This window comes from Catharus ustulatus, chromosome 6 (genome assembly GCF_009819885.2).
Source record: "Catharus ustulatus isolate bCatUst1 chromosome 6, bCatUst1.pri.v2, whole genome shotgun sequence".
Lineage (NCBI taxonomy): Eukaryota > Metazoa > Chordata > Aves > Passeriformes > Turdidae > Catharus > Catharus ustulatus.
In genome coordinates this window covers 22,503,274-22,517,269 of record NC_046226.1, presented here as the reverse complement: position 1 = coordinate 22,517,269, position 13,996 = coordinate 22,503,274, and the positions used below count along the sequence as shown (strand labels likewise).

Sequence of the window (13,996 nt, the reverse complement as noted above, 5' to 3'; positions counted from 1 at the left end):
CACAGCTAAAATCAGGACCTGCACCTCCTTTTCAAATACCGACATCTGGTTTATACAGACTTAAGGCTGCGATGAATGGAAGGAAATGTTTAAAACACAAAATGTTTAAAGACAGAAACTGCAAGACAGATGTGAGGTGAAGAATCCCAGGCGAGATGGATCAAGAAGCCCTTTCAAATATCTCATTAGCAGCAGGGCAGCTGAGAGCAGCCTGACACTCTAACAGCACCCAAGGGTAGCAGCCTAGCTTTCAAGCACAGCAGCTTTTTGGGGCCAGCACCGAGCTAGAGCGGGGACTCATCGTGGGAGTGCTGCACATCAGGAGCAGCAGCCACGACTGCAGGCGTCTCTCCACAACAGAGGCGGCTTTTCTAGACTGCACATCAAAGCTGTTGCTGTACGACGGAGCAGAGACTGCCAAAAACCAGCTAAGCATCCATCTCGCATGCAAGGTTTCCTGGCTCTGAAATACAAGGCTGGAGGGGAACAGTGATCTGTCTGAGCTCTCAAACAGGCTATGGTTCTACCCAGTCACTCCACTATGAATCTCATGTGCTGAATTTTTTTGAGGTTTTTATTTAGGGGGTGGGTAGGAGAGGGACTGGGAAGGAAAAGGAAGAGGGCTCAGTCTCCTTAGTAGGGAAAAGCCTCGTTAAGAAAAAAAGTGCCAAAATAATGATACCGTGTTTTTTTCAAAGTCTTTATTATGCAGAACATAGAATATATTTGAATGAATTTTTTTTCCAAGCATTTTTTTTCTCCAGTGTTTTTTTTTAAACATGCATTGTTACCTTTTTAAAGCCAATGTACCATCCATTTATCTTTTTCCCTGCCCACAGAGCATCCATATTCATGTTAATCACAAGTGTAAAAAAAATTAGACATCTGGCATAAAATATTTTGGGGGGGAGCCCATTTAAAAATTTTATCTAAAATGTCTTATCTACAAAAAATTCCAATATATATGTACATTATAGCAACACGGAGGCATAAGAATACAGTGCAATTTAAGATGAAGTGCTGTGACTTGGTAATTCTGCCCAGGGCTTGTGGAAATGTGGGCCACCATTGGCTTTGGGGCTACTAGCCTAAAGCCTCAGGCTCCAGCATTCCTCAGTTCTCTCTCAGATGGGTCTGAACTTAATATTGGGAGGCTAGAGTTGCATTAAGCTTAATATACCATTAGGGGGTAGCAGAAATACTGTCTGGATAGGATGAGCTTTGGCAAAAACAAAAAAAGGTTCACAAAGGTCAGATGTTTTGGTGCATGTTTCACCTCACCGTGGGTATTTTTGGAATGGCACCAACCCTTGGCATATTGCTGTGAGACCTGTTCACCTACCGTTGAGGAAATGAGTTTGCTAGCTACCACTGGTTCTGAAGTCCCTGACAGTCTCAGTAAATCTCCCACTTCCAGCAGCCCAGGAACAAGTGACTGATGGAACTACACAGGACCTATGAAAGCTACACAGGAGCAGAGTGCAGAGAACTGCACTACTTTTGGCTCCCACGTACAGACATCTCTATAAACAGCTGCTAGCCAGGGTCACGCACAAATTGAGTTTTGAACCTCTCCCTCCCAAGAAAACAGCAATACATACTGCTTCACTAAGAGCACCAAGTATTCTTCTGTGGGTTAAAATCCACTGCATTCTTCAAGGTCAGTCTTAATTTTAATTCTTCACACTAAGAATCACAGTTTAAGGCCTTCAACACACGCCACAGTCATTATCTGCTTTCACCCAACCCCTTTTAGGGATATAAGCACAACAGCTCCAATGTTTGCAACAAATGCTTCTCTTTTTAGTGAAAGGTAAAGCACAGTATTTCACACAAACACTTTATGTTTGTGCTCTAGTATTACGTCTGAACCCTTGAACAGGTGAGCAACTGAAAGGCTGGGAATGTTTACAGGAATATAAAGCCATCAGGATGGCAATGGATTTGGTTTTTTTCTTTTAAAACCATGTTAGGGTTATGCAGGTCAAATGGCTCGTGCTTTTCCTAAATAGCGGTCCAATGCCACTTGGGTGTCAGGTCCAGCACCAAAGCCAACAATGCACCTGCTGAGGGGTCATACTAAGCATTCCTAAACAGCTCAGCACTTCACTAGTGCTGAACAGACTGCAGGTGCCTCAAATCTCCATGCAGAAGGTGCTATCCCCACAGATCCCAGCTTGCTCGACACTTTCATAGGCTGAATATAAACTGTAAAAATAATATATATAAACTGTATACATTGACTGAGCATTGTATATTGGGATACATCTCCTCAAGTTTCCTTCTCTGTGATGCAGCAAGGGGGCTCATGCATGGTGCTCCATATCCAGTGCTGCAAGGTGTTCTCTTAGGTGAAATGAAGAATCATGCTCATGCTTTCCTCCAACCTCTCCTATGAGCTCCCGAATGGATAACATGGCTTCTGAACAAGCAAACAGCTGTGAGCCAAATGCTTTTCAGAGGTAAAGAATTCAAAATTTACACAGAAGGAGAAGCAGTATTTACTTGGTGTGGAAAGGTTTTAGAGGAGTGTCCATTCAGGCACTGAAAGCTGCATTCCTGATTTAGGGATACTTGTTCAAGTACATGTGAAAGATCCCTGTAAAGCTGAAGATAAGCAATGATTGACTACCCCTTTTCTCCATCTCTGCTGTATCAGTCCTTTATCCACACATCAAAGATGGGCACACTTCCCTTGCCTGTTCTTTTTGAAGGTGAGTACCACATCTGCACTCTTAGCAAGAGGAGCATAGATACTGCAATTCCTTCAGATGTTTGGTCAACTCGCTCCTGAGTCTTTGCCTGAAGCAGAAGCATACTACACCCGTAACTCAAGAACCAGAACTGTTCATTAAGGATGCTACTAAGAAGGGGAAAGATACAGCAACTAAAGAGTTAAATAAATCATATACATACTATACAAAAGTTTGTAATGTAAAAAACAAAAATGAAGGTCCTGAATATTCAGACACAAAAAAAATTGGTTTCTTCTCTGCCTAAGAACGAAAGAAAAATTATGAATCAGGTTCCTTAAGACAAAGATCTACTTAGGAAGGCCAGTTTCTAACAAGAAGCAGATCTCCCACTCTTTGCTGATGCTCAGTAATAGGAGCTTCTCAATTTTCTTACAAGTGAAAGAATATGGCCATTAGCCTTAAAAACACTAATGGTTCTAAACTCTTCACTCTGCTCAACAGAGGCAAAACCTTGATTGCTTAGTTCTTCAGAGAGGTACTGGGAAGGTAACTATTGTATATTTATGAGTAAGTTTAGCCAATATACAGTACTGGGCAAAAATCCTTTGTTCAAAAGCAGCCTTCATTTTCTTTTCAATTTTGCATCTCTTAAGAAATACCAGGAGTCATTTTCAATTAGAATGTCTCTGAAAAGTTGGCAGGGAATGAAGTTTTATTTCTTAAGCAGCTTTTCTTCCTTTGTGATCTCTCAAGTTTGGTTCTTTCATTCATTTCTACTGCCAGGAGAAAAAGGAGACAGATTTCTGGTCAGTACATAAATATCAAAGCAGCAATCCATCCTACACATACCGTGACAGCATACATGCTGTAGGGTTGCCTAGCGCAAGCCCTTATTTGAATTGTTTTAGTAGATGCAAAATGGTTTTCTTGGCTTTCAAGCTCAGTGAATCACTAAATTAGAAGTGTGAAATCTTGGACTTGTAACTCTTACTCTTTCAGAAGCAGTTTCAACAGGTTTCATTATTTTTACCAGACTTTGGCAAAACAGTCTCTCTTGAACAAAATGCCTCAGAGTGGGGGGATTTGCTTCCCAAAAAGGACATGACAAGGCTGAAATGTAACCAAGCAGTTTGCAAATGCTAACTGCCAGAATTATTTCTCAAGTGTCTTTGAAACCCAAATTCAAAGTTATATGCAGACAGTGTGACACAGCAGAAAGACACTAAAAGGCAGAAGCTTGAACACAATTTCCTCAACAGGTGCAACCAGAAACCAAAGGGACACTAGTAATTTTTAAACACTGACCATTTCTGAAGTATTATACAGGATTTATCTATATTATGAAGATTTTCTCCCTTCCAAAGACAAGCTGCTCTAAAACCGATTACCAGAGACAAGGTTAAGATTCAACACGTGTAGAATCTATGATAACTCATTTCTAACTTAATACATCACAGTTTCCAAACTGACTTGACTACACAGCAGGCAAACACACTGTACATTTGTGAATGCTTAAAAACAGCTATCTACTGATCCAAGCCTCTACCTTGGTCAGTTTTGTCTGCTCTTAAACCACTTCATGATCAAGTTAATAGGATCAGGGCTGAAGTCAGGGGTTCTTGTACTAACCTCCTCTGGTTCCCTAGTACAATCCAGAGAGAAAAAAAGTCAACAATTCTTGGAGGTAAAGCTTCTTGAAGTCAGAAAGCAGGTAATCTGCTGGAATGTTAGAGCTAGTCCTGGGCAGAACACAGGCGAGAAAGTAAGCTCAGCTAACTGCTGTTTATTCACTCTGGCTGAACATGTGAGATTATTTCCTAGCTATCCAAGACGCACATACAGACTTCTCGGACTCTGCACTCGCTCAGCTCCAGAAGAAGAGCCAAACAACATTAATGGACTAAGACAGAAATAGTTATCTGGACCTATTTTCAAACAGTCAATTTCAGTTGTTCTCATATAATTAAATTTCTGAAATTCAATGGTAAAAAATGAGCCAGTGTTTTGAAGTTCCATTACATTAAAATGTAGCAAGATCTATAAATGCATGAAGTTATATAGTCTATAAAACAGAAGACAATTCTGCTTTAACTCACCACATGTATTTGCAGAACTGCTTGGTTCCAGTGGCCAAGACACTCCCTCCCTGTTAGTTGCAGAGTGAACATTAAAGAACTTTAAAAGAATGAAAATTTTTTTCAGCACCACACAAAGAGCTTTGAGTTGCTCTCTGCTTTAGTATTATGATGATAAATCTGTTTCTAAAATCTCAGTAACCTGCAAAAAGTATTTTGCTAACTCTAACTGAAGAGCTGGCCCAACTCAATTGACACAATGTTAACATTTTACTATCTCTGCAGAAATTGTGTATGTCTAAACATAAAATACAGAAACAAACTATACTGCAATTGACTCATATTTAAAATTTTTGGTACCTTTTTGTTGATCCATTCTGTTCACTGAAAGAATTCAAGATGTAAAGACTAATTAGCAGACCAGTTCTAAGGTGTGTTAGAGCAAAGGCATCTATTTGAAACAGAGGGACAGAATGAAACTTGCAAATGAAGACTCCAAACAGCAACTGGCTCAGCCAACAGTCATTTGAGCAGCGTTGATCAGTAACAGAAGTACAAAAGAATAAAGATATGAAACTAAATAGAATTGTGAGGACATTCTCTCTCTTCAGGGAAGGTCTATGGACATGCAGCTGCCAATGGGGACTTTGCTGACCAGCCAAAATGTAATGTATGACTACAAGATTCAAGCTGTCCATATGTGTGACAGGGCAGTGAAGAACCTCACAGATGACAAGAAACAGTGAGTTAGCACAGCAAAGGGCAGCAGTCTTTCACAGATCTGCATGAAATAGATGGGTGTCCTAATACTCATCCCTTGTACAGGCCTGCTTATTGAGGAGGCTTAGTCTTAACACTAAGTACAAGACTTGCTCTAGTTTGTTTAAACCCAAGAGCATCCTTCTAGGACTTGCTGACTTATTCATGACTTTATGATAATTCTAAAGAAAGAGAAACTAATCTGAATATGAGAAAGCAACACACACAACACCCGTATATTTTCTTTTTTTTAAACAGAAGTATTAAAAACAAAACAATCCCCTCTCCATCACTTACCCTCTATCAAAGAGACAATTAGTGTCACAACCAGGAGACAATCTGGTATCCATACTGGACTGGAAGGAAAAGAGGCTACAGTTCCAGAAGTTGTTCTGCCTGTGGCTTACAAAACTAAATAATATTTTGGAACAATGGTCCTGTCAGTGACATGTCAACAACACATTTATTTTAAAAAGGCTAAATTCAAGTTTTAAACATAAGTAACTGCAAATGAAAAAAAACAACTTTGGTTGATTACCCATCTTGTTAAAATATGTCAAAGTTAGCAATCAACGGTTTCTCTAGGAAGTCTCCAGAAACAGACAGGTCAGTTCATTCCTTATTGTGAAGATCAGACACCTAGCAGTGACACTGAAAATGCTGCCATGCCAGCGTCACACATGCTCACAACATCTCAGCCAGCATTTGGGAGGCTAATGGTGCATACAAAGTCTGAACTGATCAGCCACAGCCAGCTTGGGTTGCTCTGAATTCATTGAGACAAATAAATTAAAAAAAAGCAACAAGAAAAAAATAAAGCCAAGCACCTCTAGGGCCAGACCCTGAAGACACAGGAATCAAAGAATTTTTTTCTCCTCTCCCTATTTACAAAATGCCATTTAGAGCTGATGTGGCCACTTCAGTATTGTGAGGAAATGTCTCTTATACTAAGCAGTCAGAAGTGTGTTGTTCGCGGATGTTGTGGCCTGTGTGCCACGGAGTGTCCCATGGGGTGTCCCTCCCACTGAGGCACGTGGAGGGAGTTCAGTCTTCTGTTTCTTCATACGTTGTCTCATCAAACGGCCGGTCCAACAGAGGTACCAAACGGCGACGGGAATATTTCAGTTGTAAAAGGTCCCCAACTTCATTGATTTCTTTTAAAGCCTGACAAAGAGACCACAGTAGATCAGCAGAGGAGACAGATGCAAGTTATCTGCACATCTTCCTTTATGCATACTATTGCAGACTACTCTGACAGCCATTTTACTTGAGATTTTACTGTGCTAGAAGCCAGTATCTTCAGAAGTGCGTAGGATTTTTTTTAATTTTAGCGTTCAGAAATTTAGAGACCACATAAACAGCGCTAGTCACTTAACTGAGAGTACCTATGCGTCCACCTGACTACTCCAGTTTCAGAACAGGATCACAATATCCAGCAAACCCCATGACTATTCATAGATAGAGAAACAGAATAATGTTCTTCCCTTCCTGGAGGTAATGAAGCTGAAATAGAAAAAAGATGAATCTTTTGTTTAAGGTTTCACTCTTCCTTATGCATCATTCAGTTTGAAAACAACCTATGTTAACAAACCTGATCCACTGTATTTTTTAAGTTGCAAAACAGCAAACTACAATAGTGAGCTAACAAGTTCTATAGATGCATTTGTTATATCTACATTTGGTTAATTTGCATTGCCCACATACAAATAGAAATGCAAGCTATGTCTCATAAATAACATGGCACAGGAGATTTTTGCCAGACAATCTAAGGAAAGAAAAATAAAAAGTTATTCTGGGTAGGACTCTAAGCATTTTGTCCTTGGAAAGTAGGTCCCACTGAGGTTGTCACAAAGGCAGCACTCAAGCAACTGATGACCCAGACACTGCTACTGAATTAGCACAGCCTTTCACCATTTTGACCTGAACTCAAATATTATGAAGTTTACCAGAGATCAAACATCTGCTTGCGTAAGAAATGAGGGAAGTCCCAGCTCAGTTAATCATACTTCCATTATGTTGCAATCTCTGATAAGACACTGGTCCACACATAATAGGGTCTGTTAAAAGCCAAATCCTAAACTTCATTTCTCTACAGAACGCTCCTAGAGCAAAGTGCAAAATAAATCAGTTGCTGCAGACAAATCTGTGATAAAACATGACGCTAGTTATTTTATACAGGCAAGTGACAAAAATTAATTCAGAAGATCACTTCCAAGTCCAATGTGATGTTTTTGAATTCAAAGGTTGGCATTCTTTGCTGCTTTGAATTGTAAATTTATTAAGATAGGTACATTCAGCATTGCTTCAGAATGTCACTAATTCAACATTAATGCTCCAATCTGGGTCAAATGCTTGTCTCTTGAGGACAGTTGGCAGATGGGGGTTAATAGCTCTACATGTTTTTTCTTCCTAGATGGATAGTTCAAGTTTTTGTTTCTTTAAACAATGGCCCTTCATGCTTGTTATATCTGGCAGCAAAAACCTCTGCACTCTAAAATCTGGGGGAACGACAAACCCAGAAGTTGGATCTCAGTAAAAACAAAACAAAACAAAAAGTGTGGGCACAGTCTGCCAGAGCTTTAAGTAAAAATCCCATATGGAAGCAATTTAAAACTGAATTTCTGTTGAAAGAGTATGTTAACTGTTATTCTTGAATGCAGATTTAGGATTTTATTAATTTAAAACAAAAAGGGCCATGTGACCAGCAAAGACTACAAAGGAAATGGCATTGGTGTACTCTGACTTTAGGAGAGTGTAATATATTTTTCATCACTGAAAAGAAAGCACAGCCCACAGCGATGCAGGTTATGAGGGACTCCACTCTGATCCTAAGCCAAATATTTTTAGGCAAGGAAGTTTTATTTACATAAAACAGTTAAAATTTTAACTAAGAACTGTTCCTCATCATGTGGGTGTATTTAATAAGAACAAGGAAGCATTACAAATATCACTATTTGCAAGCTTCTCTTCCTTATGCTTCAAACCTGGATAAGTTTTGTTTCAAAAAATACCAGAAGAGCCCTGGTTAGCATCCATGAATACACAGATGGGATAGCAAGTTATCCTCTCTGTCAGTGACTTGAAGAAGCTGTTTGCCAGCTCTCCCCAAATCCATTCATTTTACTTCTTCCTGCTCCTGCATATTGTTGCCACAGTTAGCAGAGGGATTAGACGTGAGGTCTGCCTTAACAATTAGCTGCATGAAATCAATCCCTTTTCACTGCATCCCAAGAAACACAGGACAAAGTCACTGACACAAAGACTTGCTCCTTATTAACTCCTCTTGCCAGTGTTCTGGGTTCTGAGCATGTAGCTATTTTAAACCATAAAGGGGGTTACACTTACTTGGAAAAAAGCCTTCACATACCGAGCTAAATCAGGATTTCTTCATTCACTTCAAAATTCACACCTCATTTTGTTCTGGATTAATTTTCTTAGCAGACAAGCTCTAATATATTGAACAAGCATTTCCTCAATTTAGTACATTTAACACTTAAAGACGTACTCTAGCAATGAGTCTTATGCTAAATGCACAAAATTTGAAACTTTTTTTGGAAAATGCAGAAAGAATTTACAGGAAAAGAGGTTTTTAAAGCAGAGTAATAAAAATAATTTTGCAAGAGAGCAAATGTGGTACCTACACAGACCCTACAAAAGCACCTTATTATGGCAAAGGCCCCAGATAGTCACTAAAAGGGAAGACCAAGAACCTAACCAACTGTTAAATTGCACGATTGCTCAGGTACTACATCAAGTTTGTACAGTTTTAGCTTAATTTGCAGCAATATCATTTCAGAGACTTCAGTTTTATTTTCCTTCTTCCCTTCTTATCCATTCATCCCCACTCCATGCCCACCTGTCCAGAAGTTACTGCTCCCTCATTTGTGTTAATGTACTCAGGTCTATTGGCATGCTCTGAGCCAAGTCTGATACTATTTATTTTATACAGGGAAAAAGGAAGCAAAGGAGAGGGTCTTCTCTGAACATACTGGTTCAAAACCTTTATTTGGAACAGAAACAACTAAACTGAAATAATTAAGGGAAGAGTAGCAGGATAAGTAGCTGAGAAGGAATTCCTTAAGCCGTCTGTTGTTGGAATGTTACATTGGGGAATCTCTCACAAGGCAGAAATAACTCAGGAGCAGCAAGTACAGCAGGTTGATACTATTCAATGACACTATACATACATTATGAAACTGCTCACACCACATACTGCCTTAGTATTTTTTTAACAGAATTTAAATTTAAAAAGCATGTAATTTTAAGCTGTTGATTTTTATGTAAGTTCTGCAGCAGTCAAGTGTGAAAAGGTTGAGTCTATTTTTTTTAGCAAAACATTAGTAAATATCTGTTAGATATCCTATTTGCTGTTCACATATTGAAGTGTTACCACGTGATCGTATTTGGACATTGGGCATGATTTCCACTTCCTAACTCCGTGACTACTCCCAATCACCTTGTCCACAAAATGTTCAAAATTAGTTTCAAGATTATTTTTCTTCACAATCTTCTCAAGATAAAGGCAAAGCTTTTCATCCTGCAGTTCCTCATACTTTTTTGCCCTTCTTCAAGAAGAAGGTGATATTTGCTCTCTCTTCCAGTCCTCAGGAACCTCCCCCAACCACCAGCAACTCTTCCTCCTAAGATGATAATCAAGAGAGGCCTTGCAGCGACAGCCAACACTTGTGGATGCAGCTCATCAGGTCCCATGGACTTGTGCATGTTGATTTTGTTTAAATGCTCCCTTATTGGAGCCTCCTTAACACCAAAGCTACGTCTTTACTGCTCCATACTTTTCCTCTAATCTCATGGTCTCAGGATTCCTAAGCCTCACCAGTAGACTGAGACAAAAAAAGCACTGAGTACCTTTGCCTCTCGCATGCATTTCTCACCTGACTCCCTGTTCCATTAGCAGCAGTCCTCCATATTTTCTCTATTTTGCTATTAATGTCCCATAAAAGCTCTGCTTGCTGCATTTGATGTCCTTTGATAGACCGAGTTTCAGGTGGGCTTTGGTTTTCCTGACCTCATCCCTGCATGCTCAGGATTGTGTCTCTGTTCTTCCTTGGTCACCTGTTTGTGCTTGCACCTCTTACACACTTTTATGATATATTTATGTTGGTTTGTTCATCCATGCAGGCTTCCCACCACATTCACTCTCCTTTAAGTCAGGATAGATCATTCTTCAGGGAAGGAGTGGGGAGGAAAAATCAATTAGCTGTCCTGGACACCTCTGCTCTTTGGACTGTATCCTATGTGATTCTTTCAAGTAGGTCTCTGAATATGACAGAGTCTACTCTCATGAAGTTCAAATTCATGACTCAACCTAGTTTATATTCTGAGTCACAGACCCTCAAAGTGGGGAAAAAGCCCAAGACAGCCCATAGTACATAGTTCCATCAAAAAAGATTATTCAAAAGACTCAAAATTGAATGTAGCTACCACACCAAGACACACTAAGAATAGTCAGACATCTATATAATCCTCTTTCAATTCTGTTAGTCAGAAAGTAACCACCATCCTTACTTTCTGAAGGCAGCATCTCCTAACTGTGATGCAAGGCCTCCTTCGAGGGGACCTCCATTCACTCTGCAAGTGCTGGTAAAAGTAAGTAAGGCATTGCATGTGGTATAGACTTGCTAGGAGAGGTTCATTTAAGATACAGTGCTCTGAAACTTTAAATAAGAACAGGAATAGTAATCTCTGGAAGAAAAATTTTCACTAGTAATCATGGGCTTCCTTTTGAGAGGAATACTAGTATTTTGGAGGTTCTCAGGCCCTCTTATTTTTTTTCTTGTCATTAGCATCTAGGGTCAGAAGATGCAAAATGTTTCCTTCTAACCAGTTCAAAGCAAGGTATAGCCTTTAAAGAAAGTAAAAAGCATTGTCTCATAGGAATGAGACTGTCTCCTTTTAAAATAGGACAAGAAAAGTCCTGAGATTTATTCTAAGCAGCCATTCTGCACTGCTGAAGCAAGGAAAGAGAAGGAGTCACTGCCAGCTCTACTGCAAAGGGCTTTGAAGATTAGGTTCAACTATGTTGTGTACCAAATATTGAAGCAGTGTACAAAACCCAGACAATTGTTCTGTTTATTAGCAGGCATGAGCAGAAGGAAGACGAAAGAAGGAAGATGAAACACTTACTGTATCAAGCATCTCTTTGGTATGAGCTGCAGACAAACAGAATCTGGCTCTGGACTCGATGATGGGGGTGGCAGGGAAGCCCACAACCACAACACCGATGTTCCGCTTCAGCATCTCACGCCCAAACGCACTGCCAGAGAGAACAAGAGTGTCACAATTATTCCAGTGCTGGCAGAGCAGGAGCAAGAAGGACCCAGAATGGTAACCCATACAGGCTTTTGTTGAGGCAAGGCTGTCAGATCACAGTTTGGAGCTTCCACTGCTTTGGCAGAAATGCCTGATCACAAAAGCCTTTTAAAAATTCAGTCCCAAGGTGGTCCTTCTCAAACGGTTTCAGCGTATTAAGTTTTAACAAAGATGAAAGATTATATGTGGCAGAGACTGGTCTTTTAGCAGGCTGTTTCTAAAAGCATTTGTAACTTAAGCTTGGAAATGTTTCCAATAGGAAAGAGTGATTTTGGCTCAGAAGTTTGACTACACAAGGAATCCCTCATGCTGCAATGCCCTGAAATGGATGTTTCTGCAATTTTAAGATGTTTTGTGTTTATGAATTTAATTTGATTAAAGTACATTATTGCATCACAGAATGTACCACTTTATAAGTATCACAAGAACCACTGAATCACCACAGTAAATTGAGATAATCTGATATGATACCTAATATATGTAAGGAAGGTGCAAAAATATCATACAACTGCCACACATTGTCTTCAACAAAACAAATTCTTAAGGAGATTAAAGAAAGTGGCTGTGACTTATACAATGAGAGGTACAAAGATCTCGATCAGATCTGTAATGGCAGTGCAGTTGGGGGTGTTTCTGTAGGCCACAGGAAATGGTTAATCCTTTTTGAACTGACCTTGTTGTGAGAAATAGCAATGAACTTACGAGGTTTACAAGGACATATAATAACATTCTTTCACGAGGTCATTAAATTTTCTGCCACAATTATTTTCCTTATTCAATAGGTGCATCCCGATACACTTGATTTTGTATACTTTTTTGTATTCATTTAGTACTTTCAAACTATTTTAACAACAGGCTACAAGGGACAAAGAAAGGATCAAGTAAAACCAATGCAGATCCTAAGGGCCAACTCTCATCAGAGCTCTCTGTTCTTGCTCATTTTAAGTAAGATACTGGTCCAACTGCTCAGCTAATAAATATTTCCATGTACGTTCCCAAGGAAAAGATTGACTGGTAGAGAAGCTGGGCAGTGGAAACAGCTGCTACTGTGTGCTAGAGGTGTAGTCTGCAGCATCCATAAAGGTAACAGGCCTTTTAAAATTTTGTTACACTGAGAAGGGTGGAGAACGACTGTATCTAGCTTCATAAAAAGTGCCAGACTGAAGCCTGAGCTAGTCAAACTCAGATGTTCAAGAACTAGAGATGTTCAGTACAGCTTAAAATGAAATTATGTTTTCCAAATTTGAAAGTGTTGATTGAGCAGTGCAATATACAGACCCTGAACAGTAGCGATCAAAGCCAAGCAGTCCTTGAAATCAGGTTTTTGTTTATGTTGAAAACATTTTCAATATATACTTTATATATCCTCCTTGCAGAATTTTAGCCTTAATTATCCACACAGCATCCCACAAATCGGTAAGCACTTATAAACCCATGAGCTACAGTTGTTTCAGTATTTACAATACCAATACCTGATTGATAATATCTAGACCTCTTAAAAACTTGTGATTCATTAAATACATGTTGTTGTGTCCCATCATGCCTTGCCCCATTGTTTTTCCTTTTCCAATTTTCAAAGTTCATCAATGAAAACCAGCTCCTTCTGGTCCAGGAGCTAGTTGAAAGACTTCCTCTAGTGGCTTTTAATATTAATTTACGCTCCTCTTTAGCAAATTTATACACTTTACACATAAATATAATGGAAACACACAACTCAGCCTTTAAAACATGACACAAGAAGCAAAATTGCTTCCCTGAAGTGCTTTCTGGATGCTACAAGCTTAGATTTTCTCAAAGTTTCCATATTTTATAAGACGCAGTAATGACCATAAAAGCAAAAATCAAACTAATACTTTCTTATATTTAGAAAACTCTTCATATTCTTACACCAACCTAGCTTTAAAGAAGATGGGTAAGAAGTTATGCTGTCAAACGTACCCAATTTTTGCTGGCATGTACAGCATCAGAGGCACAACAGGGGAATCTTCATTTCCATAGATGATAAAGCCCATCTCTTTCAGTCGTCTCCTGAAATATCTCGTGTTCTCTGCTAGCTGTTGCACACGTGCTCTCCCTAGAAAAGAATTGAAGGTGAGACTGAATTCAATGGTTCTAAGTCACATCCATAACTCCAAT

The 13,996-nt window shown here is 39.4% G+C and overlaps 1 protein-coding gene across 2 annotated transcripts in view; it reads right to left on the bottom strand.

Annotated features, from left to right (window-relative positions):
- Positions 1 to 682: 682 nt before the first annotated feature.
- Positions 683 to 13,996, bottom strand: part of SPTLC2 (serine palmitoyltransferase long chain base subunit 2) — a 77,272-nt gene continuing 63,958 nt past the window's right edge. The window contains exons 10-13 of one of the 2 annotated variants that reach the window (XR_004418214.2): positions 13,799 to 13,934; positions 11,675 to 11,804; positions 4,793 to 6,694; positions 683 to 3,469 (exon numbers count right to left, since the gene is read on the bottom strand). Coding sequence is in view for 1 of the 2 variants with exons in the window: in XM_033062610.2 (XP_032918501.1) it covers positions 6,575 to 6,694; positions 11,675 to 11,804; positions 13,799 to 13,934 (386 nt within the window). In the remaining variant the exon portion in view is untranslated. Of the gene's footprint in view, positions 6,695 to 11,674; positions 11,805 to 13,798; positions 13,935 to 13,996 lie in introns of both variants that reach the window. The other variant, XM_033062610.2, reaches the window with a different exon arrangement.